Source organism: Camelina sativa, chromosome 14 (assembly GCF_000633955.1).
Source record: "Camelina sativa cultivar DH55 chromosome 14, Cs, whole genome shotgun sequence".
NCBI classification, from domain to species: Eukaryota; Viridiplantae; Streptophyta; class Magnoliopsida; order Brassicales; family Brassicaceae; genus Camelina; species Camelina sativa.
In genome coordinates, this window is record NC_025698.1 from 7,714,078 (window position 1) to 7,733,803 (window position 19,726).

The 19,726-nt window shown below is 39.5% G+C and overlaps 6 protein-coding genes across 8 annotated transcripts in view; 4 read left to right on the forward strand and 2 right to left on the reverse strand.

Annotated features, from left to right (window-relative positions):
• The window catches only part of LOC109124743, a gene marked incomplete in the record, with an annotated part of 5,457 nt that extends 442 nt beyond the window's left edge, over nt 1-5,015 (forward strand). The window contains 8 exon segments of the mRNA XM_019235735.1: nt 454-3,067; nt 3,142-3,222; nt 3,419-3,571; nt 3,661-3,824; nt 3,911-4,058; nt 4,134-4,256; nt 4,333-4,420; nt 4,666-5,015. Coding sequence (XP_019091280.1) covers nt 545-3,067; nt 3,142-3,222; nt 3,419-3,571; nt 3,661-3,824; nt 3,911-4,058; nt 4,134-4,256; nt 4,333-4,420; nt 4,666-4,865 — 3,480 coding nt within the window.
• On the reverse strand, nt 5,032-7,327 carry LOC104740313 (DEAD-box ATP-dependent RNA helicase 36). The gene is made up of 6 exons (XM_010460862.2): nt 6,643-7,327; nt 6,223-6,545; nt 5,928-6,131; nt 5,754-5,835; nt 5,581-5,679; nt 5,032-5,374 (listed from the first exon to the last, which is right to left on the reverse strand). The coding sequence occupies exons 1-6, from the start codon at nt 7,255-7,257 to the stop codon at nt 5,222-5,224; spliced, it is 1,476 nt and encodes a 491-aa protein (XP_010459164.1). The 5' UTR covers nt 7,258-7,327; the 3' UTR covers nt 5,032-5,221.
• On the reverse strand, nt 7,495-10,930 carry LOC104740314. 2 transcript variants are annotated; one of them, XM_010460865.2, is made up of 13 exons: nt 10,675-10,930; nt 10,171-10,380; nt 9,983-10,033; nt 9,682-9,812; nt 9,474-9,590; nt 9,241-9,360; nt 8,980-9,041; nt 8,597-8,766; nt 8,430-8,483; nt 8,207-8,316; nt 7,997-8,110; nt 7,778-7,903; nt 7,495-7,687 (listed from the first exon to the last, which is right to left on the reverse strand). In XM_010460865.2, the coding sequence occupies exons 2-13, from the start codon at nt 10,378-10,380 to the stop codon at nt 7,660-7,662; spliced, it is 1,293 nt and encodes a 430-aa protein (XP_010459167.1). In that variant the 5' UTR covers nt 10,675-10,930; the 3' UTR covers nt 7,495-7,659. The 2 variants fall into 2 exon arrangements, with proteins under 2 accessions (XP_010459167.1, XP_010459166.1); XM_010460864.2 differs by having other exon boundaries at nt 7,495-7,690.
• On the forward strand, nt 11,180-14,770 carry LOC104740315 (glyceraldehyde-3-phosphate dehydrogenase GAPCP2, chloroplastic). Of its 2 annotated transcripts, none has more exons than XM_010460866.2 (14): nt 11,180-11,572; nt 11,907-11,995; nt 12,083-12,150; nt 12,237-12,275; nt 12,412-12,512; nt 12,744-12,856; nt 12,997-13,096; nt 13,235-13,381; nt 13,481-13,541; nt 13,631-13,728; nt 13,811-13,953; nt 14,070-14,153; nt 14,235-14,324; nt 14,421-14,770. In XM_010460866.2, exons 1-14 carry the CDS (start codon nt 11,480-11,482, stop codon nt 14,473-14,475), a joined length of 1,281 nt encoding a protein of 426 aa, XP_010459168.1. In that variant the 5' UTR covers nt 11,180-11,479; the 3' UTR covers nt 14,476-14,770. The 2 variants fall into 2 exon arrangements, with proteins under 2 accessions (XP_010459168.1, XP_010459169.1); XM_010460867.2 differs by having other exon boundaries at nt 11,181-11,572; nt 11,907-11,977.
• LOC104740316 (metal tolerance protein 10) lies at nt 15,725-18,216 on the forward strand. Its single transcript, XM_019235743.1, has 6 exons — nt 15,725-16,098; nt 16,578-16,690; nt 16,785-17,030; nt 17,196-17,276; nt 17,354-17,584; nt 17,695-18,216. Exons 1-6 carry the CDS (start codon nt 15,909-15,911, stop codon nt 18,034-18,036), a joined length of 1,203 nt encoding a protein of 400 aa, XP_019091288.1. The 5' UTR covers nt 15,725-15,908; the 3' UTR covers nt 18,037-18,216.
• LOC104740317 lies at nt 18,434-19,686 on the forward strand. The gene is made up of 2 exons (XM_010460869.2): nt 18,434-18,903; nt 19,017-19,686. Exons 1-2 carry the CDS (start codon nt 18,572-18,574, stop codon nt 19,501-19,503), a joined length of 819 nt encoding a protein of 272 aa, XP_010459171.1. The 5' UTR covers nt 18,434-18,571; the 3' UTR covers nt 19,504-19,686.

Genomic DNA, 19,726 nt, shown 5'->3' on the forward strand with positions numbered 1-19,726 from the left:
ATTTTTTTTTGGTGGGTATTGTTCTTTCTTCAAGCATTATATTTTTTGTCTGGAGCTTATTTTTTATAGATGTGATTATGGCCTAAATCTTTCAAATCGAGCTAGGGTTTTGGTTTTTCCTTAAATTACTTCTATTGAGGTTTTTGGATTCATTGATGTTGTTAGGTTGCGGTCTTAAAGTTTCAATCTTTGGTAGGAAAAAAGCTTGCTTTTGGAGTTTTCTGGTCGGATTATTTCATCTTTAAATCTCTCTAGTATCGGAACAACTTTTGAGTTAAATCTAATAGTATGAATGACTTTTTGATTACTTCTCTGAAGGATTCATTTCTGTCAAAAGCTTATTTGTTTCTTTCCATGGTTTTCATTTCAGCTCAAATATCTGGGAGTGGAGGTTTGTGGCGGTATCGCCTACAGTCTCTGAAGCAATTTGGCATCTTTGAACTGTTCTTTTAGCAGTGATTCTTTATAGTCCCTCCAGTATGTCAGATTCTTGTTACAGGTTCTGTCAATTAGAATAATTTGAAGCACTTTTGTTGTTGTTGCGATGGATAGAAACAGACCACAGCATCCGTTCCAGCAACACCCCATGGAACCTGGTTATGTTAATAATAATGACCCTGTCCCTCAAGGATTTAACCCTGATCAGACGGGTGTCACCAATGCAAATGTCCGACCTCCCAATACGAATGCTTCTGATGTTAAGCCTGGGCTTCATTACTCCATTCAAACAGGAGAGGAGTTTTCTCTTGAGTTTCTGCGTGATCGGGTGATTTCTCAAAGGTCTGCGATTCCCATTTCTGCTGGAGATATGAGTTATAATACCACAGGTTATAACGGCCACGCAGGGTCTGAATTTGGTTCAGATGTTTCGAGGATGAGCATGGTAGGAAATGGCATGAGGCAGTATGAGAGACCAAACCCCACGGTTCACGAGTTTGGCAATAAACTTGGACATATCCATTCAGCACCAGAAGCTTCATTACGCCAAGATAGAAGTTTAGGAAATTTTCATGGATATGCATCTTCTTCTGCCTCAGGTAGTATAACTGCAAAGGTTAAAGTCCTTTATAGCTTTGGTGGGAAGATACTTCCACGTCCTGGTGATTCAAAGCTTAGATATGTTGGAGGTGAAACACACATTATTTCCATAAGAAAGGACATATCTTGGCAGGAGCTCAGGCAAAAGGTTCTTGAAATCTACTACCGGACTCATGTTGTGAAGTATCAACTTCCTGGTGAAGATCTTGACGCCTTGGTGTCTGTATCATGTGACGAAGATCTACAGAATATGATGGAGGAGTATAATGAGATGGAAACCCGTGGGGGTTCGCAAAAGCTTAGAATGTTTCTCTTCTCTGTTAGTGATTTGGATGGTGCTCTTTTGGGGGTTAACAAAAATGATGTTGACTCTGAGTTCCAGTATGTTGTAGCTGTAAACGACATGGACCTTGGATCAAGAAGCAACTCAACCCTTAATGGCATGGACAGCTCTTCTGCAAACAATTTAGCTGAGCTGGATGTCAGGAACACTGAGGGAATCAATGGTGTTGGCCCTTCGCAGTTAACCGGGGTAGATTTCCAACAATCCTCTATACAGTATTCTGATTCTGCTCCACCTAGCTCTTTTAGTAAGTATCCTCAATCTATTCCACACAATGCTGCATTTCAATTTCAGCAAGCTGTTCCACCAAATGCTACTCTTCAGTATGCCCAGTCCATTCCACCAAGTCCGTCCATTCAGTACCCTCAATCTATTCTACCAAATTCAACTCTCCAGTATCCACAATCGATCTCCTCCGGCTCTTATGGAATATACCCACAATATTATGGAGAAAGAGAGCAATTTCCAATGCAGCATCATGATCACAATTCTTCAAATTACTCTATTCCCATGCCTTTCCAAGGGCAGCCATACCCTCACCCTGGCATTACACAGCAAAACGCACCAGTTCAGGTAGAGGAACCAAACATAAAACCAGAGACGAAAGCTTGTGATTATGTGGAGCCTGAAATTCGTCAAATTGTGGCAAATAATCGCCAGAATCCTCCTCAAGCGGATGATACTGAGGTTAAGAATAGGGAGGCATCAGTTACAACAACTGTACCTAGCCAGGATGCTGTACATATGTTGCCCCCAAGAAGAGACACACGGCAGAACAATCCTGTGAAGCCTTCCACCTACCGTGATGCTGTTATTACTGAGCAGGTTCCTGTATCCGGTGAAGATGATCAGCTTTCAACATCAAGTGGTACCTGTGGTCTTAATCATACCGACTCTGAGTCGAATCTAATTGATCTTGATTATCCAGAACCATTACAGCCCACCCGGAGGGTATATCGTTCGGAGAGGATACCTCGTGAACAGTTAGAAATGCTAAACCGCTTGTCAAAGTCTGATGACTCACTTGGTTCTCAGTTCTTAATGTCTCATTCACAAGCTAACACTGGACAGCAAGAACCAGCAAAAGAAGCAGCGGGTAAATCACATGAAGATTCCCATATTGTTAATGATGTGGAATATATCTCTGGAAAAGTAGGGGCATCAAATGAAACCTTGGACAAAAGAAACGTCAGTGGTGGAGGTATTGAGACTGAAGCTCATAACTTGAGCCATGTAGACACAGAAATGAGCCATGATATCCCTGAAAAGCAAACTTCTTCAGGTGTTCTTATTGATATCAATGACAGGTTCCCTCAGGACTTCCTTTCTGAAATATTCGCAAAGGCACTCTCTGATGATATGCCATCAGATGCCAACCCATATCAGCATGATGGAGCTGGTGTTAGCTTGAATGTAGAAAATCATGATCCTAAAAATTGGTCTTATTTTCGGAACCTTGCTGAGGAACAGTTTAGCGATAGGGATGTTGCTTATATTGACCGAACTCCTGGCTTTCCATCTGACATGGAAGATGGTGGAGAGATTGCCAGATTGAACCACGTTGCTCCGCTGACTAGAGATGGAATTTCAACAGAACCCCGTGTGGATCCTCAGCTGAATGTCACAGAGAGTGAGGAATTTGATGCTATGGTTGAGAATTTAAGGACGTCAGACTGTGAACATGAGGTATAAGGTTCTGGTAGATTTGATTTCACGATTCAAAAACCATGAGTATACTAATAATGATGAGTGTTTGGTAGGATGAAAAGGCAGAAACAAGAAACGCTGGACTTCCCCCAGTTGGCCCGTCTCTGGCAGATTACGACACGAGTGGCTTGCAGGTATGATACACTATAAATTCTTATACCTGATAGAAGTTTTACTTGTCTGCATGAGAAAAAGGAAAGTAATTTTTATTTCTTTAAGTTTCAGATTGTTCGAAGAATCAAACATAGTATATTAACCCCTGTTTGGCATATACAATAATTTTTCTGCTTCTAGTCTCCTTCTGTGACTCTTCTAATCTTATGTTTCTAGATCATTATGAATGACGACCTTGAGGAGCTAAAGGAGCTTGGTTCTGGCACATTCGGTACAGTGTATCATGGGAAATGGAGAGGATCAGATGTTGCCATCAAAAGGATAAAGAAGAGTTGCTTCGCTGGCCGATCATCTGAGCAAGAAAGATTAGTAAGTGTTTCTGCATTTTCTTCTGAAATTTTTACCTTTGGGCATATGTGGTATAAGGATTGCTTATGAATACCTTTTTTGTTTGCTAGACTGGTGAATTCTGGGGAGAAGCTGAAATTCTTTCAAAGCTTCATCATCCGAATGTGGTTGCATTTTATGGTGTTGTAAAAGATGGACCTGGCGCAACATTGGCTACTGTAACAGAGTACATGGTTGATGGTTCTCTAAGACATGTTCTACTCAGGAAAGATAGGTACAAATCTCTCTTATAATGATTATGTGTTTTCCTATTTGATGAACGGCTAAAGATTATTTGCTTTTTCATTTTTATATTATCAGACACCTGGATCGCCGTAAGAGACTAATCATTGCCATGGATGCTGCCTTTGGAATGGAATATTTGCACGCCAAAAACATTGTTCACTTCGATTTGAAATGTGACAATTTACTTGTGAACCTCAAAGATCCTTCTCGCCCAATCTGCAAGGTAAAAAATTCGTTCATATGATGTCGATGAACAAAAATTTTGTACATACACTTCACACGCTTGTTCTTCCTCAAGGTTGGTGATTTCGGTTTGTCGAAAATTAAAAGAAATACATTGGTATCTGGTGGTGTACGTGGAACCCTACCATGGATGGCACCAGAGCTTCTCAATGGTAGCAGCAGCAAAGTTTCAGAGAAGGTAAAAAAATGTTTTCATAGTGAATATAAAGAACGGGAACAAAACCAAATCGAGTTATAACTGGTTTCGCCTGCAGGTCGATGTCTTCTCTTTCGGTATAGTCTTGTGGGAGATTCTAACCGGAGAGGAACCATATGCTAATATGCACTACGGTGCTATAATAGGTGCGTGTTTTAACCAACCTATAAGCTTCGGTTTTTCCTGCCCATTCCTGTTTTTAGTTCAGATTTATTTGGTGTATGAAATATAGAAACTGAATACCATTCCGCTCATGTTGATTCATTTATGGTTTTGGTTGGGTTTGAGTTTTTACGTTGAAGGATTACAAAAAAAAACATGAGGTTATAGTCAGCCTATTTTCTATTACATCTCGGTCTTCTTGCTCATAAATTTAACGGGTTGAACCCAGGTGGGATAGTGAACAACACACTGAGGCCGACCATACCGAGCTACTGTGATTCGGACTGGCGAATATTAATGGAGGAGTGTTGGGCGCCTAACCCAACAGCACGGCCATCATTCACAGAGATAGCTGGTCGGTTACGTGTTATGTCAACTGCAGCTACTTCGAACCAATCCAAACCACCAGCTCACAAGGCTTCAAAGTGAAACAGAGTCGATATTTTATAGGTTTCTCTAGACTCTTTCCAAGTGTTTTGGGGTGAGGAGGGAGATATTTGTTGACCCTTTTCTCCTTTCCCTTTTTTTTTTATACCAAAAAACCATAAACAAAATAAATAATAAATTTGTTTTTTTCTCGCTAATGTGGCATGTGGGGAAGGAAATCTGATAAGTGATAAATGTCAAAACGTTTCTTACAAAATGTGAATAATCAACAAGATTCAAGACTAAGGGATTTGCTAAATGTGATCAAAGTAAGAAAGAACATTGGTAAACATGGATTGTCAGAGATTTGCTGCTCAAAATGCAGTAAAGAGAACAAAACTTGAAGATGATTTTAGTAATCAATTTTCTGTTGATTTTGGCCTTTTGCTCCGCTTCTTAAACAAGCCTTTATCATTAAGTGTTTTACGTTTCAGTTTCCTCCGGTCTTTGACCTTGTCTTCGAATCCATCATCTAGCATCTTCATCATTGCCACCCTTTTGGCTTTTGACACCTGCAGATTCAGTTTTTGAAGTTTGGATCAGTAGAACATGCTAGGCTATAACAACCAGCAAACAACTGATTTTACTTTTCTTATATACCCGGATGAACTATATAACCTAGGCATAATGGCGAGGTAGCTGGTATGACTCAGTATCTGACCAGACTGAGCCAAGGATAAAAAACAAGAACATTGATGTATTACACAGAGAATCTTACCTTAGTGACTTCTAAACTGTCTGTGATTTTTTTGTAGCTGTACTCTTCCATTTTTTTTCCAACTTCCGCTTCTATTCCATGGAGAAGTTTCACATCGGTCTGCAAAAGGATATGCAAGGGTTAGGTTGTAAGCCCAACCATGTTTGATGTGGTTCTATGATTGACTACTTTACCTGAGTGATAAAGCTTATAGCCAGTCCTCCTCTACCAGCTCTAGCTGTACGCCCAACACGATGAACATAATCCCTCGGATATCTGATGTGAGCCAAATGTAGAATTAGAATATCAGTTAAACTTGAAAAGCACAGTGAATTTAAAGAAAAAGGAAATCATCACCAAAAAGGTACCTCGGAATGTCATAATTGATGACAAGGTCAACAGTAGGAATGTCCAATCCACGGCTGGCAACATCAGTCGCAAGCAAAATCGGTACTTTCCCAGACTTGAATCTACTTAATGCAGATAGTCGCACAGACTGAGAATTCAGAGAATGCATAGCTGCATTTTCCACTTCAAGCTCTTCGAGCATAAGACTTAACCTTTGACATGTTCTAAAACACCAAAACAAAGTCTAATCAGTAACTGCAAATGGGATCACCGGCTAGATAAATGACTTTTTATATAAAGCTATGAGTATCAGACCTGCAAGTGGAGACAAAAATCATAGCTGATCGAATGCCTTTGTCTTCCATTTGCGAAAGAATGTGCACAAGATACAATTCTTTAGCATCTTTGTCTTCGTAAATGTACTGCTGCGTAAGAGTGTCAACAGTCTTCAACCCTTCATAGGCTTCATAGAAATAAGCTTTGTTTGAAGAATGTTCGAGCAATGTCTGTAAGTTACTAGTCATCGTAGCAGAGAACAACAAAGTTTGTCTAGTTTTCGGAAGACACTGAAAGATCACCCGCAACTCGTCTTGGAAACCAACATCAAGAACTCTATCCGCCTCGTCCAGCACTAAGAACTAATCAAACACAACAACACTAAGTAAAGCTAAGAAGAATCAACTAAAAAAAAAAGCAAGCTACGTACTTTGATAGCTCAGAAGTTGTGTTTTTTACCTTGGTTCTAGAGAAAACAGGAGGAACATCAGGATTGTTTTCAAGCAAAACCTTAATTCTCCCGGGAGTGGTAATGACGATATGAGGTCGTGAAACCAAGCCCCTCGTTTGGGTCAACATATCCATTCCTCCAACAATCACAGAGCAACGCAAATTCAAACACGAGCCTAAAGCCTTGAACTGCTCAGCGAGCTGAAACGCCAGCTCTCTAGTCGGCGTCACCACAAGAGCGTAGACTCCATAAGGATCTTCAGCGAAGCGGTGAAGTATCGGAAGAGCAAACGCCGCCGTTTTACCACTACCAGTCTGAGCAAGACCTAAGACGTCCCGCCCGGCCAATATCTTGGGCACGCAGTGAGTCTGAACTGGAGTTGGTTTACGCATGCCAAGCTCCTTGCACGTTTCCACTGCCCACTCAGCTAATCCTAGTCCTTCGAAATTAGCGGCGGATGTGGTGTCGGAACCAGGGTTAGGATTTGTGAATTTCTCAAACTGAGGAGCATTCTGGTCGGAATCAAGTTTCTGAGACTGGATTGGTTCTAAGGGTTTAGGGGTTTTGCGGGATTTAGCCATGATGGTGATACCACCTCCCTCCTCCGACGTTGGTTCCTCCATTCTCTTTGGATCAGAAGAAGAAAATTGATTCCAAGTTATCGCCGGAAATATGTTTAGCCGCCGTTCTCAGATTGTCCTCGACATGTAATATACACGCGTTAACTAGGGGAGTTCAAATCCGGTTTAGCCGAACCTAATTATAAAACCGCAACCCGAACGAACCGACTATTTTAGATATCCCAATTAATTTCGCGGTTTATTGAGCTATGCCAATTTGAAGATGTACTTTTTTTACTGTTTAATTTTTCTACACGGTTAATCATATTCATCATCGTACAAACAAAAAAGCAAGACAGGGAAATTAAAGAAAAAAAACACAGAAACCGCATAAACGAAAACGTTGAGATACAAATAGATGAAACCAAAGCTATAAAACGTTTAATCTTCATCATAGACGCTGTCTCATAAGATAATGCAACTTCCTGATTCCCTGCTGAGAGACAAAGAACCATCATAAAATATATCAATAATCAGATTTGTTTCCAATCACAAAATTAAAAATCCAACATTGACTGATAACCTCTTGGACTCTTCATAATAGCTTAGAGCTTGCTCGAACTTGAGCCAGATTGGACATGATTGTTCAAGATCAACGTGGTCAGGACCTCTCATATAAGCTTGGACAATGAATTGATTACTTCTCTGACTGCGTATCACATATACTTTGAATCAGATTGATATGTATGTTTTGACTAAGATTTGGTGTTTGCAAATTATCAGGATTGATGGACGTGTGTACCTTCCTTCATATTCGGATAACCAAACCAAATAGGCTACACCGAAGTACATTGAGACAAATGGTTTGGTTAGATCGTCTGCTGAATCAACTCTGTATGCTCGGTATCCTAGCTCCCTTTATTCACAAAAAACACAGCCCCTTTTGGATTTGATATTTGCTCAAGACTTTATAATGTAACTATAGAGAAACCAAGTTCGGTCACAAACTTACGAATATAACCAGGAAGCGGTTGAGTAGTCCACTCCGAGTATTCCAACATGTTTCTTAGTACCATTCACAAACCGCATGCACACAGTATCAGCAACCGCACAAACAAGAGGCTGCTCAGTGAAATGGAACATATTTTATCAGTATAAGTACATATGAATAGTCCAAAAAGATACCCAATAAAAGTTGCCTCAGCAAGTGACCGTTCACAGATATGCACACTTACAACTCTAATTCCTTTCGTGCTGAAGTACTTTGAAACAATTATTTCTGCAACAGCCTGATGAAATGGAAAATATAGCATTGTTTTGACAGCAATATGGTGAAAACAGTGTCAGTTATTGTTCTCCGGAAAATATATGTCAAACTGCACAACTGAAAGACAGACAGTACCTTTAGTTCCCCTCGAGAAAGGTAAGGCCTCTTTTCACCATCTTGTGAAAAACGAACCTTTCCCCTTTCTTCTTTAGACTTTGTCCACTCTTTACATACTTCAGAATGATTCCACATATTTTCCATATCTTCAGGGGAAGCTCGACAGTCCCAGTATGTGAAATTGGTGTCTGTTCCACCAGAGGGTATATTCCAGTTCATATCAAAACTTAAAGGAGAATGATAGAAGTTCTCCAAATATGATAATGTAGCTAAAGCATTGGCACACTGCACCATGCTCCTAGTATTTCTAGAGATATTAATATGTTTGACATAGGTGCATGTGTATAAACGTGGACACATTGTCATATGATACATAATAAACAGAAAGAGGTAGAGATTACTTGAGCCTGCTGAAGCATGATTCGTAGGATGAAAGCTTGAAGGGCCAGCATCAACATGTTTTCTGCAACAACAGTTACCAAAGAGACTGAAGTATTAGCTTCCCTTCTCTCCGCTTCTTGGTGCAACTATCGTGTTATAAGTATGAACAAAAATAACAGTATGAAAGCACATGGCAACAAAAAACATTTTCCTTGCAACCATGCATAAAATATGACTTAAGAAACTAGGTAAAAGGGGAATCGGAGAACAGAAAAAAAAACCTTGAAGGGAGACTTTCTTTCACTGCAAGGTATCGTTTCCAATATGGTAATGTCGACTTGTGAGTCGCCTTTTTTGTCCCACCATTATATGCTCTGACAACAAACTCTTCACTTCTCTGGCTGCACATGGGAATTTGTGGTAAAAAAACTTACGTAACTCCAGAAGGAATTTAAAGTTTGTTGTCATTGAAATTGTAAAGCTATCAATGTCAACATGGGACGAGATATCATACTTATTCTGATAGTCTGTTAACCATTTCAGGTAAGCTGCACCAAAATATACATTTATAAAGGGCTTGTGAAGAAGATCTGGATTGTCATCCACATTATATGCCTGATAGCCTTGCCCTCTGCAGTAAAGTTAAGACCAAAACCGGAACATTAGATTTTATAAATTCAAGATCTATTTGAAAAGGAGAGAAACTAGAGATCGTTTTGTACCCAGCCAACCACGCTGCTGTCTTTTCGAAAACTTGTAAAATCCCTAGGCCAGTTTCTTTGGTCTTTTTGCTGTACCGCATAATAAGAGGCTTGCGGTCACTTTCAAGCTCAGCAATTGCGCATATCATTTCCTGCAGAGGAAGAGGGAGATGCAAACTTTGAAATACGAAAGGCATATATGAGTTCAATAAGTACTAGTTTTCTAAAGAACTGCCCACTTTGAAAATACTTCAGAATCATGATTACAGCAGACCAACAATCGAACATGAAACTCTCAATGATAGGTGAAAAAGAAGCATACCGGATCCAATATGGAATCAAAATGCCTCCGGACAGTAATATCAGCAACAGCCTGCAAAGGTAAGGGGTTGATCAATAGGTAGGCAGAAAGAAAGCTCTAAATATCTTTAACAATATCCTCACATCAATGTTTAGAATCAAATGAAAACCATCTGCCAAACACACAAATATTTTAGAATGTGACTATACCTTCATCTCGGTCTGTGTTAGATAAGGTTGTCCATCAGGATCCCTAGAGAGGTGAACCTTCTGCCCTTTAGTCTCTCCAACATCAATCCATTCAGCACTCACTGCAGGATCCATCCACATTTCTTCTAAATCCTCTGGCTCAACACAATCATTCCAGAACATGAAACTGTTGGCCATTCTTGCATTGCTATACGACCTTTCCATTGGCATCTATCCGAAATTACAACAACAACAACAAAAGGAGAATTGTCACAGAGGCAATCAGAGATTTTACAATGACAAATCACAACTAGCTAATGGAAAGAGAAGAACTCAAGCCACATAAACACGATCTAAATAAGTTCGCCAAATCTAAGAAGAAATACGAAAACGAATCAACCAATCCCGAAGAACTCATTCAGAAAATTATAATCGGTAAACTCGGTAGTAGCATGTCAATACATTGCTCAACAAAACGGATCCTAACAAACTAACACAACGAGAAATTTCGTGCGTATGAGAGACCTTGCCGAAGGCATAAGCGCGAAGGCCCGAGAACGTCGAACGATAGGAACAGAGGAAGAAACAAGGTTTCTCGGGCGAATCCTTAGAGAAGAAGAAGAAGAAGATGAAGATTCAGGTTCAGGTTCAAATTAATCTATGGAGAATTCTAGAGATACAGAGAAAGCGACGGTACGCCATTTTTGACGGGAGAGCCAGAAAGGAGCACGGAGAGGAGTGTGAGACGAACAGCGCAATGCCACGTGGCCTATTCGGAGAAGCTGGCCTCAGCTCAGCTCAGCTCGTCGTCGTTTTTAACAGTAATCCCAATTTTAGAGGGGAGAGCCAGCTGGATCTGCCACCTGTCATACTTGCCATTTTTGTCCGACGTGGCAAAACTTAAACGTCGTTTTTATTAGTAGGGGCTTTCCCCCCAGTAAACTACAAAAGATACGTCAACATTGTTCAAATATGACCAGTTGGCCCACCAAATCATGGGCCTAAGACGTTGATCCGCTACACGCGGCTTTGTAATTTTTCCTCCGTGAGATCTCGTCCCTTAATTCTCATCGGAAAAGTAGTTACGGTAGTGGCGCGCCGCATCGGAACATTGTCATCGTCTCTGCGGAGTCGTAAAAGCATATAGTAGTATATTTTTAACATGAGAATATTCTTCAAAGAAGACTAATAACAGTGTGCAATTGCAACTCGACGAGCATTTTCTTGGAGACTTCAGGTTCCTTTATTGTTTTGACTATTCAGCTACACTCAAAAGAAGGCGGAAGGTTTTAGGTTTTTTTTTGGCGGCGAGCGACATCTCTGGTTAGCAATGGCCTTCTCTTCTCTACTCAGATCTGCCGCCACTTCTGCCGCCGCTCCTCGTGTCGAGCTTTATCCATCGTCTTCATACGATCATTCTCAGGTATAAAACGTGTTGCGTTTTTTTTTTGTTCTCTCGGATTTTGGTTTTATTTGATTTGTTTCAGCTTACGTTTAGCTTTGATCTGCTTCAATTTTGTATTTCCGTGTCGCCTGGAGTTTTTCATGGATTTTGTTGGAGGTGTTGTCTTCTTGTATATGGTTATGATTTCAATTTCTCAATGAGAAGTAAACTCGGGGTTATGGTTATCTTTTATAGTCGTTGGCCCTGTGTTATCTGATGAACTCTAATCGATGATAGACACTTAGACAGCATTGAGTTTTTATACGTTTCGAGAGTCTCAGTGGGTTTATATCTTTTTGTATCAAATGGTCAGGGCACTTCAAGTCTTGGATTCAGTCACAACCTGACCTCGTCCAGATTTTCTGGTGCTGCAGTTTCAGCTGGGTCAGCTTCATCTTTACTGTTCAGTGACCAACTCTGTACTACATGTAAATTACGATGCTTTCTTTGCATCTGTTAAGTTTTTTTTATAAATGTTCAAATGTACAGAAAAAGCAATGCTAGACGGGTACAACCTATCAAGGCCACTGCAACGGCAGCACCTCCTGCTGTTCAAAGTACGAAGAAAATTTATTTATTTTCTTAACTGCTGTGTTTGGTGCTGCGTTCTTACAGCTAATTTTGATTTTATTGACTTATATAGGGTCAAGGAGCAGCGGAAAGACAAAGGTCGGGATCAATGGTATGTTCTTTTTTATCTGTTGTTGGATTCATTTTGAGATCATTAGATAGTGTATGCTTTCGTTCCTTCTGATCTGCTTCTAGCCCCTCGCCAATTCAGTTCTTACCGATGCTTGTATTTATTATGTACGGAACAGGTTTTGGTCGAATTGGAAGGCTGGTCCTCCGCATCGCAACCTTTAGGGATGATATTGAGGTTGTAGCTGTCAATGATCCATTCATTGACGCCAAGTACATGGTAAGGATGATTACTGTCTTATCTACAAGTAGTTGCAACTTTCTGTGCGGTTTGATCTTACTAGTTTGTATTGTATTTTTAGCCAGATTTTTTGTATAACTGCTGCTTATAGTCTTTTACCCATTCAGTGTATCTTATTCAGTAACTTTTTTAGTTTAAGGAAATCGTATTAAGAGGCATTTGATACTTGTATATCAACTAACTGCAAATCTTCTCCCCCGTCTTATGCAGGCTTACATGTTTAAGTATGATTCTACTCATGGAAATTACAAAGGAACCATCAATGTAATTGATGATTCTACTTTGGAGATCAATGGAAAACAGGTCAAAGTTGTCAGCAATAGGTATTGATTGCCTCAAACTGTTGACTCATCTATATCTGTGTAGACATGGACTAGTTATGAATCAGTTTTCATGTTTTTCCTATTGATAGAGTAAAAAGCTTATCATTTTAGTGCCTGACATCTTTCTGGTTCTTTCTCAGAGACCCAGCTGAAATCCCGTGGGAAGATCTTGGAGCTGAGTATGTTGTTGAGTCTTCAGGGGTATTCACCACTGTTGGAAAAGCATCAGCACATTTGAAGGTTTGCACTTCCATCTGAACGCACTTATTGATCGACTAGTTTTACTGGATCTAACATTGAATACAGGCTTTATATTAATTCGAACAATTATCTACTAAAATTGCCATCGGTTTGCTTGACCTTTCATTGCCTGTGCAGGGTGGTGCCAAGAAAGTCATCATTTCTGCCCCTTCCGCGGACGCGCCCATGTTTGTTGTTGGAGTAAACGAGAAGACATACCAACCAAACATGGATATAGTCTCCAATGCAAGCTGTACCACCAATTGTCTGGCACCTCTTGCCAAGGTTTGTACATATTGTTTTTGTCCTGTATATAACTTGTATTGAAGAACCTCATTAAGGTCAAATAAAATTGTCTGGCCCTGAAGAACTTGTATATGGCAGGTGGTGCATGAGGAATTTGGTATTCTTGAAGGCTTGATGACAACAGTCCACGCAACCACAGGTCTTTTATTCTTCTATATATCATTGTATATCATTGACCTGACGAGACTAAATTATGTGTTTTGTTCATGTTTGCTTTTGTAAAATCAGCTACTCAGAAAACTGTGGACGGCCCATCAATGAAGGACTGGAGAGGAGGCCGAGGCGCCAGTCAAAACATCATTCCTAGCTCAACCGGTGCTGCAAAGGTATACAAAATCATATGGTTCTATATGAACATCACATCTGGAATCATATTTAAGTCATGGCTTGCTTAACTTGTCTCAATAGGCTGTAGGTAAGGTCCTTCCAGAACTCAATGGAAAACTAACGGGAATGGCGTTCCGTGTTCCAACAGCAAATGTTTCTGTTGTGGATTTAACTTGTCGACTTGAGAAGGATGCATCGTATGAAGACGTTAAGGCAGCCATAAAGTATTCCTCCCAAAACTCTGTTCAACCAATTCCCGTATCATTCTCTTTACATGAATAAACCATGGAACTTGTAATATAACCCTCTCACGATTTTGATTTAAAAAATCTCTTAACAGGTTTGCATCAGAAGGACCACTTAGGGGCATTCTTGGGTATACAGAAGAAGATGTCGTCTCTAACGATTTTTTAGGAGATTCAAGGTATTTCACTCTTAAATCTTGAAACCGATCATTCAAAACCTAGTTTTGGTCCTCAAATGTTGTGGTCATTGTCAAAATTAGGTCAAGTATCTTTGATGCAAATGCTGGGATTGGGTTAAGCAAGTCCTTCATGAAACTTGTCTCCTGGTATGACAACGAATGGGGTTACAGGTAAATAGTTTGTCCTCTTGCATTTCTTTACCATCACATTGCCATTTGACTATATACCCCAAGACTAAAATAAATGTGGGTGTTGTAATGTTACAGCAACCGAGTCCTCGACCTGATAGAGCACATGGCGTTAGTTGCAGCCAGCCGCTAAAGTCTGAACCATGCTTCTTTCTTAGAGAAGCCAAAGAGTTCCTCCTTATTCGATTCATTAGGTAACCTAGCTTCTTGGTTTTGGTTGTTGTTGGGGTTTGAATATTGAACCATACGATTTTAATAATCCGGGAAAGGTTTTTTTTTTTGTTGTATTAAGAAACATTGTTCGCGAGTGATCCCTGTTGAGTGTTGAGAGAAAGATGTACCGTTTTTATACAGCTAGCCTACTAAGTAGAAAGATTGGTCTCCAAGTTTGGAATCTTCCGGTTATATGATTTTTTGGTTGGCGGCAATGTCTATGTTGAAAGATAATTGTCGAGATGATTTATTCGAAAGTGTGACAGTGAGCCATCCATGACTACACTACACAAAGATTAGGTAAGCGAGTTTATTGATTAACCTTCTTGTACCTAATAATATATGATGAAATAGTGACATCACATCCACTTCAAGGCAAAATTATCTGATAATCGTCTCAAATTGATTAATTGATATGCAAAGAAAAAAACATAATGACAGAATTATAGGATTTATGTTGTTAATAGTAACACGACGTTACATCAGAAAGAAAAGAAAAAAAAAACCGCACTCGGAGAAAATGGTGGCATGAAAGAAGATAAAACAAAAGGCATAAGGGGACAAAAGCTTTTTGCAATCGTGGGAAACCACTTTGATCGCAACAAATGTGCACAAAATAATATACATTACTTAATCATTTTGACGTGGCCGTCTAGAAAACCTTTTAGAAGAGATGAAGGAAAGCGTAATGTATAAAGAACTGGGGACTCCCTTGATCATGTTGTTATTTTGGACCACGCCTTTTTGCATCACTAGTGAGCAAATGACCACCTACTTCGTCAAACTCTTAACAACATACGAATACTTCTTTTAATTCGTTTTTACCAATTATGTGCACATTTTTAAACAAACACACAAGACAAAAGATATTTTCGTGTATACCTAAGCAAAAAATATCATTTGTAATAATATACCAATTCAACCCAGAATTTTCTAATTGAAGTATGTTTGTAATTACTAATATTGACTAAGTAGGATAGGAATAGGATCTATATTTTTCGGCGTTATTGTTTATATTCATTCTAACAAGAAATCCAATTTTTTGTTTACTGTAAAGCAAAAGTCTTATTATTATAAATTATTAACAGACAAAAAAAAAACTATTATTTGTGTTTTGACATCCTTTTTTCTATTAATATAAAAATATATTAGCATGTCACAGAGAAAACAGAGAGTTAGTGTATGACTCGTAATGCTTTTATAACTCCTCCTCTCCTGCCTATCTATCTACATACATAGGCTTCATCATACAAAAGCAAGCAAGTATTTGTTTGTTTTTTCTTCTCTCTTGCAAACTTCCCCCAACGTCCCCCAAGAACAAGAAGATACACCTTTTTCGATAGCGATCGGAGAATGACGACGGAGCATATAGTCCGAACGGCAGACGAATACAATGTCGAGCTTTTACCTAGCGACCACGATGCGCCGCCGCTTCAGTCGTCTTGGCGTCTCAGCCTCGACGCTTTTCAACTCCCTTCTTCACCCTCCTCCACCGGCCGTCACGACGGTGTCACTCGCTTCTCTCGCTATTTCCGTACTCCAAGTCAGTCTCTTTCTTCNNNTTTTTTTTTTTTTTTTTTTTGTATTCGTGATCTGCACTCAGTCCGTTCATATAAACGTATACATGATCATGGAACAAGACTTCTGATTGGAACTTCATCAGAAAAGTGATTATGCAGTTCAGAAAATGAACTGAAATCGAAAAATACAGATCAGAAAATGAACTGAAATCGCTTCAAGTAGTTTAATTTTTAAGTCTTCTGAAAAAATCTAGAGTTAGTGTGTATGACCTTTTTTTGGTCTAAAGCCCTTTCTAATTGATTTGATTTGGTGGACTATTAAATCTTTTGTTGATTCAAGCTTTCGATGGAATCTTAAGGCTTCTCTTTCGGAATTTGTATATGGCTGATGATCCCTTCTTTATTTTAAAAATGATATGGATGCTGAATCTGATTGTCTATCAAATTGTTATAACTTGAAACAGGGCTTTTAACCCTCTTATTTGTTGTCTTCATTATGCAGGAAAGGAACGTAGAGTCTCTGAATATTACAAGAAGCAAGAGAGGCTCCTTGAGGGTTTCAATGAGATGGAGACTATCCACGAAACTGGTTTTGCATCTGGTGCTCCAACTGAGGTCTGGCTGCTCTTTATCTAGTTTTTTGGTATGTCTCTTTGAGATTTCTTCCTTTAGTCCTTTCATGAATCCTTCATCTTTTTGGTTTCCACAGGAAGAAATGAAGAAGCTTGCAAAGAGTGAGAGACTGGCAGTTCACATCTCCAACGCAACAAATTTGGTGCTTTTTGTGGCTAAAGTTTATGCCTCTATGGAGAGTAGATCCATGGCTGTGATTGCTTCAACTTTGGACTCTCTCTTGGATCTCTTGTCTGGTTTTATTCTCTGGTTTACAGCTAATGCCATGAGGAAACCAAACCAGTTTCACTATCCAATCGGAAAGCGCCGGATGCAACCTGTGTGGTATGCTTCTGTCTTCTCTGTTTGTTTAGTTTTGTTCTGACTCCTACGAACACTTACTTGTCTCCCAAGAAACATATATATAATTCTAGCCAAGCCTGGTCACAAAAATTGTGTTTATGTGAAAGACTCGAAATGATAGTGTATATACCCTTTTAATTAACAGGGGATCATTGTTTTTGCTTCCGTGATGGCAACTCTTGGACTGCAAGTTTTACTAGAGTCAGGAAGACAACTAGTTGCTAAGGTACATCACATGTTTTCTCTGGTCACTGCTTTCATCGGCTATTTGATCTATTTAACTAATTTCTATTTTTGTTACAGAGTGGTATACATATGAATAGCACAGAGGAGAAATGGATGATCGGGATCATGGTCTCTGTCACCATCGTGAAGTTTCTACTCATGATTTATTGTAGAGGATTTCAGAACGAAATCGTTAGGGCCTATGCTCAGGATCACCTCTTTGACGTCGTTACCAATTCAATCGGCTTAGCAACAGCTGTCTTGGCCGTCAAATTCTACTGGTGGATTGATCCCTCTGGTGCTATACTTGTATGTATTCAGTTGCTCTTGTAGTCATATCAAATCTCAACTTTGGAATCTAAAATCAAGAAGTGTTCTAGAGAAAATTAATGGTTCTTTCTCTCTTTATATGGTTGCAGATAGCTTTGTACACCATAGCAACATGGGCAAGAACCGTACTAGAGAACGTCCATTCGCTGATAGGACGCTCTGCGCCGCCAGATTTCTTGGCGAAACTGACATTCTTGATATGGAACCATCACGAACAAATCAAGCATATTGACACAGTAAGGGCTTACACTTTTGGGACACACTATTTCGTGGAAGTAGACATTGTTTTGCCAGAGGACATGAGACTACAAGAGGCTCACAACATCGGAGAGACTCTTCAGGAGAAGCTAGAGCAGCTCGCTGAAGTGGAACGAGCTTTTGTCCACATAGACTTCGAGTTCACTCATCGTCCTGAACACAAGTGTAATTAGATATTGAAGTAAAATTCTTGGACTTGTAGTACTAGTGTTAGTTTCTTAGTTTATGTACTCTTCGTATCGTTTTGTCTATATGTATGTGGCAATCGAATGAATGAAGTCCAACGCTGTTTAGTTACTCCAATTTGCGAGTAAAAAATGTGTGTAGTACTTGGACGTTGTGCCGTCTTTGTATATGAGATGCACTTTTGTGTGGTTTTTTGGTAAGTTGGACTGCACGACGTTTGAAGCTAATAGACAACAACAACAACATTAATTTCCGTTTCTGTTTTAAACACTAAACTAACTAAACACAAAAATAAAGATTAAAAAAAGATCATAATAAAATAATGAGTTTTAAATCAAAAACCACTCAAAAAAAAAATAAATAAATAAATAAAGAGCTTTTGATTTTATCTATCTTCCAACAAAAGTTCCGTGCTTCATTGCTCTTCTCCACAAGACAATTTCTCTGGCTCAGAATCTTCGCCATGAAAATGTAAAGAAGAAACCCAAAGAGACGAGCTTCTCAAAAACCACGCAAGCAGCTATGGCTTTTCTTCTTACTAATCTATCATCTCCCTCAATCCATCTTCAAACCGGAAAATACCCAAACCTTAAACCCATTTTCAGTCAATCTCTATCGTCGTCTTCTTCAATTAGCTACGAGTTTGAGGAAGATAACCTCTCCACACTCTCTCTTTCTAGCATCCAGTCTCCTCCTCTTAAAGATGCCCAGGTTAAGACAAGACACGCCTCTCAAGACAAGCATAATAACCACGACAAAGATGAATTCTACATCAATCTTGGTGTCGCTGTCCGTACACTTCGTGAAGATTTGCCTTTGCTCTTCACCAGAGACCTCAATTACGACATCTACAGGTATTACTCTTCATATTTGAATGATACGAGATGAAAGAAAGAATCTTTATCTTCTGGGTACAAAAAAGGAGCCTCCTTTGATCTCTGCTTTGTGACTGTTTGTTTATATACAGGGATGATATAACACTTGTGGATCCAATGAACACGTTCACTGGGATTGAGAACTACAAATTGATCTTCTGGGCCCTCAGATTTCATGGGAAGATATTGTTCAGGGATATCTCACTTGAGATCTTCAGGGTATGGCAACCGTCAGAGAACATGATCCTCATCAGGTGGAATCTCAAGGGTGTGCCTAGAGTTCCATGGGAAGCTAAAGGAGAGTTTCAAGGCACTTCTCGATATAAACTTGATCGTAATGGCAAAATCTATGAGCATAAAGTTGATAACTTGGCCTTCAATTTCCCTCATCAGCTCAAACCTGCAGCTTCGGTTTTGGATTTGGTGACTGCTTCCCCTGCAAGTAGTCCCAATCCTATCTTCTTTCTCGGTCCTGTGGACTCTTATTCGTCTTCATGGGTTAACTTTTACCAAGCAGTGAGACGGACAATGGAGACAGAGGATGTGTTTGTCACAGACAGTTTACTCACATGCTCATAGTGGAAGTAGAGTTGCCATACACACACTCAAGGGCACACATCTCAGGTGTATATAGTTTATACATTAAAGGTTTTTTATATTTATGAGTAGATCTGGTTTGACTTAATTCTTGGGAAAACCTAGAACTGTTATGTTGTTCCAGAAGCTTTATACAACGTTATCACTACATTGGAGTTTTGTCTTTATGATCATGTGAAACTGTAATATTACTCAGTGTGATTAA

What these genes read in the sequence shown, in the direction of transcription:
- LOC104740313 (XM_010460862.2), bottom strand. Translation starts at nt 7,257, where the DNA reads ATGGAGGAACCAACGTCGGAGGAGGGAGGTGGTATCACCATCATGGCT. An exon ending in ATCAATTATGACATTCCGAG is followed by an intron (nt 5,836 to 5,927) that starts GTACCTTTTTGG and finishes GGCTCACATCAG; the next exon opens with ATATCCGAGGGATTATGTTC. An exon ending in CTATAAGCTTTATCACTCAG is followed by an intron (nt 5,680 to 5,753) that starts GTAAAGTAGTCA and finishes ATCCTTTTGCAG; the next exon opens with ACCGATGTGAAACTTCTCCA.
- LOC104740314 (XM_010460864.2), bottom strand. Translation starts at nt 10,380, where the DNA reads ATGCCAATGGAAAGGTCGTATAGCAATGCAAGAATGGCCAACAGTTTC. An exon ending in AAAGAAAGTCTCCCTTCAAG is followed by an intron (nt 9,042 to 9,240) that starts GTTTTTTTTTCT and finishes CTGTTGTTGCAG; the next exon opens with AAAACATGTTGATGCTGGCC. An exon ending in GCACGAAAGGAATTAGAGTT is followed by an intron (nt 8,317 to 8,429) that starts GTAAGTGTGCAT and finishes TTCACTGAGCAG; the next exon opens with CCTCTTGTTTGTGCGGTTGC.
- LOC104740315 (XM_010460866.2), top strand. Translation starts at nt 11,480, where the DNA reads ATGGCCTTCTCTTCTCTACTCAGATCTGCCGCCACTTCTGCCGCCGCT. An exon ending in GACAAAGGTCGGGATCAATG is followed by an intron (nt 12,276 to 12,411) that starts GTATGTTCTTTT and finishes TGTACGGAACAG; the next exon opens with GTTTTGGTCGAATTGGAAGG. An exon ending in GTCTGGCACCTCTTGCCAAG is followed by an intron (nt 13,382 to 13,480) that starts GTTTGTACATAT and finishes TGTATATGGCAG; the next exon opens with GTGGTGCATGAGGAATTTGG.
- LOC104740316 (XM_019235743.1), top strand. Translation starts at nt 15,909, where the DNA reads ATGACGACGGAGCATATAGTCCGAACGGCAGACGAATACAATGTCGAG. An exon ending in TCGCTATTTCCGTACTCCAA is followed by an intron (nt 16,099 to 16,577) that starts GTCAGTCTCTTT and finishes TTCATTATGCAG; the next exon opens with GAAAGGAACGTAGAGTCTCT. An exon ending in CATCTGGTGCTCCAACTGAG is followed by an intron (nt 16,691 to 16,784) that starts GTCTGGCTGCTC and finishes TGGTTTCCACAG; the next exon opens with GAAGAAATGAAGAAGCTTGC.
- LOC104740317 (XM_010460869.2), top strand. Translation starts at nt 18,572, where the DNA reads ATGGCTTTTCTTCTTACTAATCTATCATCTCCCTCAATCCATCTTCAA. An exon ending in CTCAATTACGACATCTACAG is followed by an intron (nt 18,904 to 19,016) that starts GTATTACTCTTC and finishes GTTTATATACAG; the next exon opens with GGATGATATAACACTTGTGG.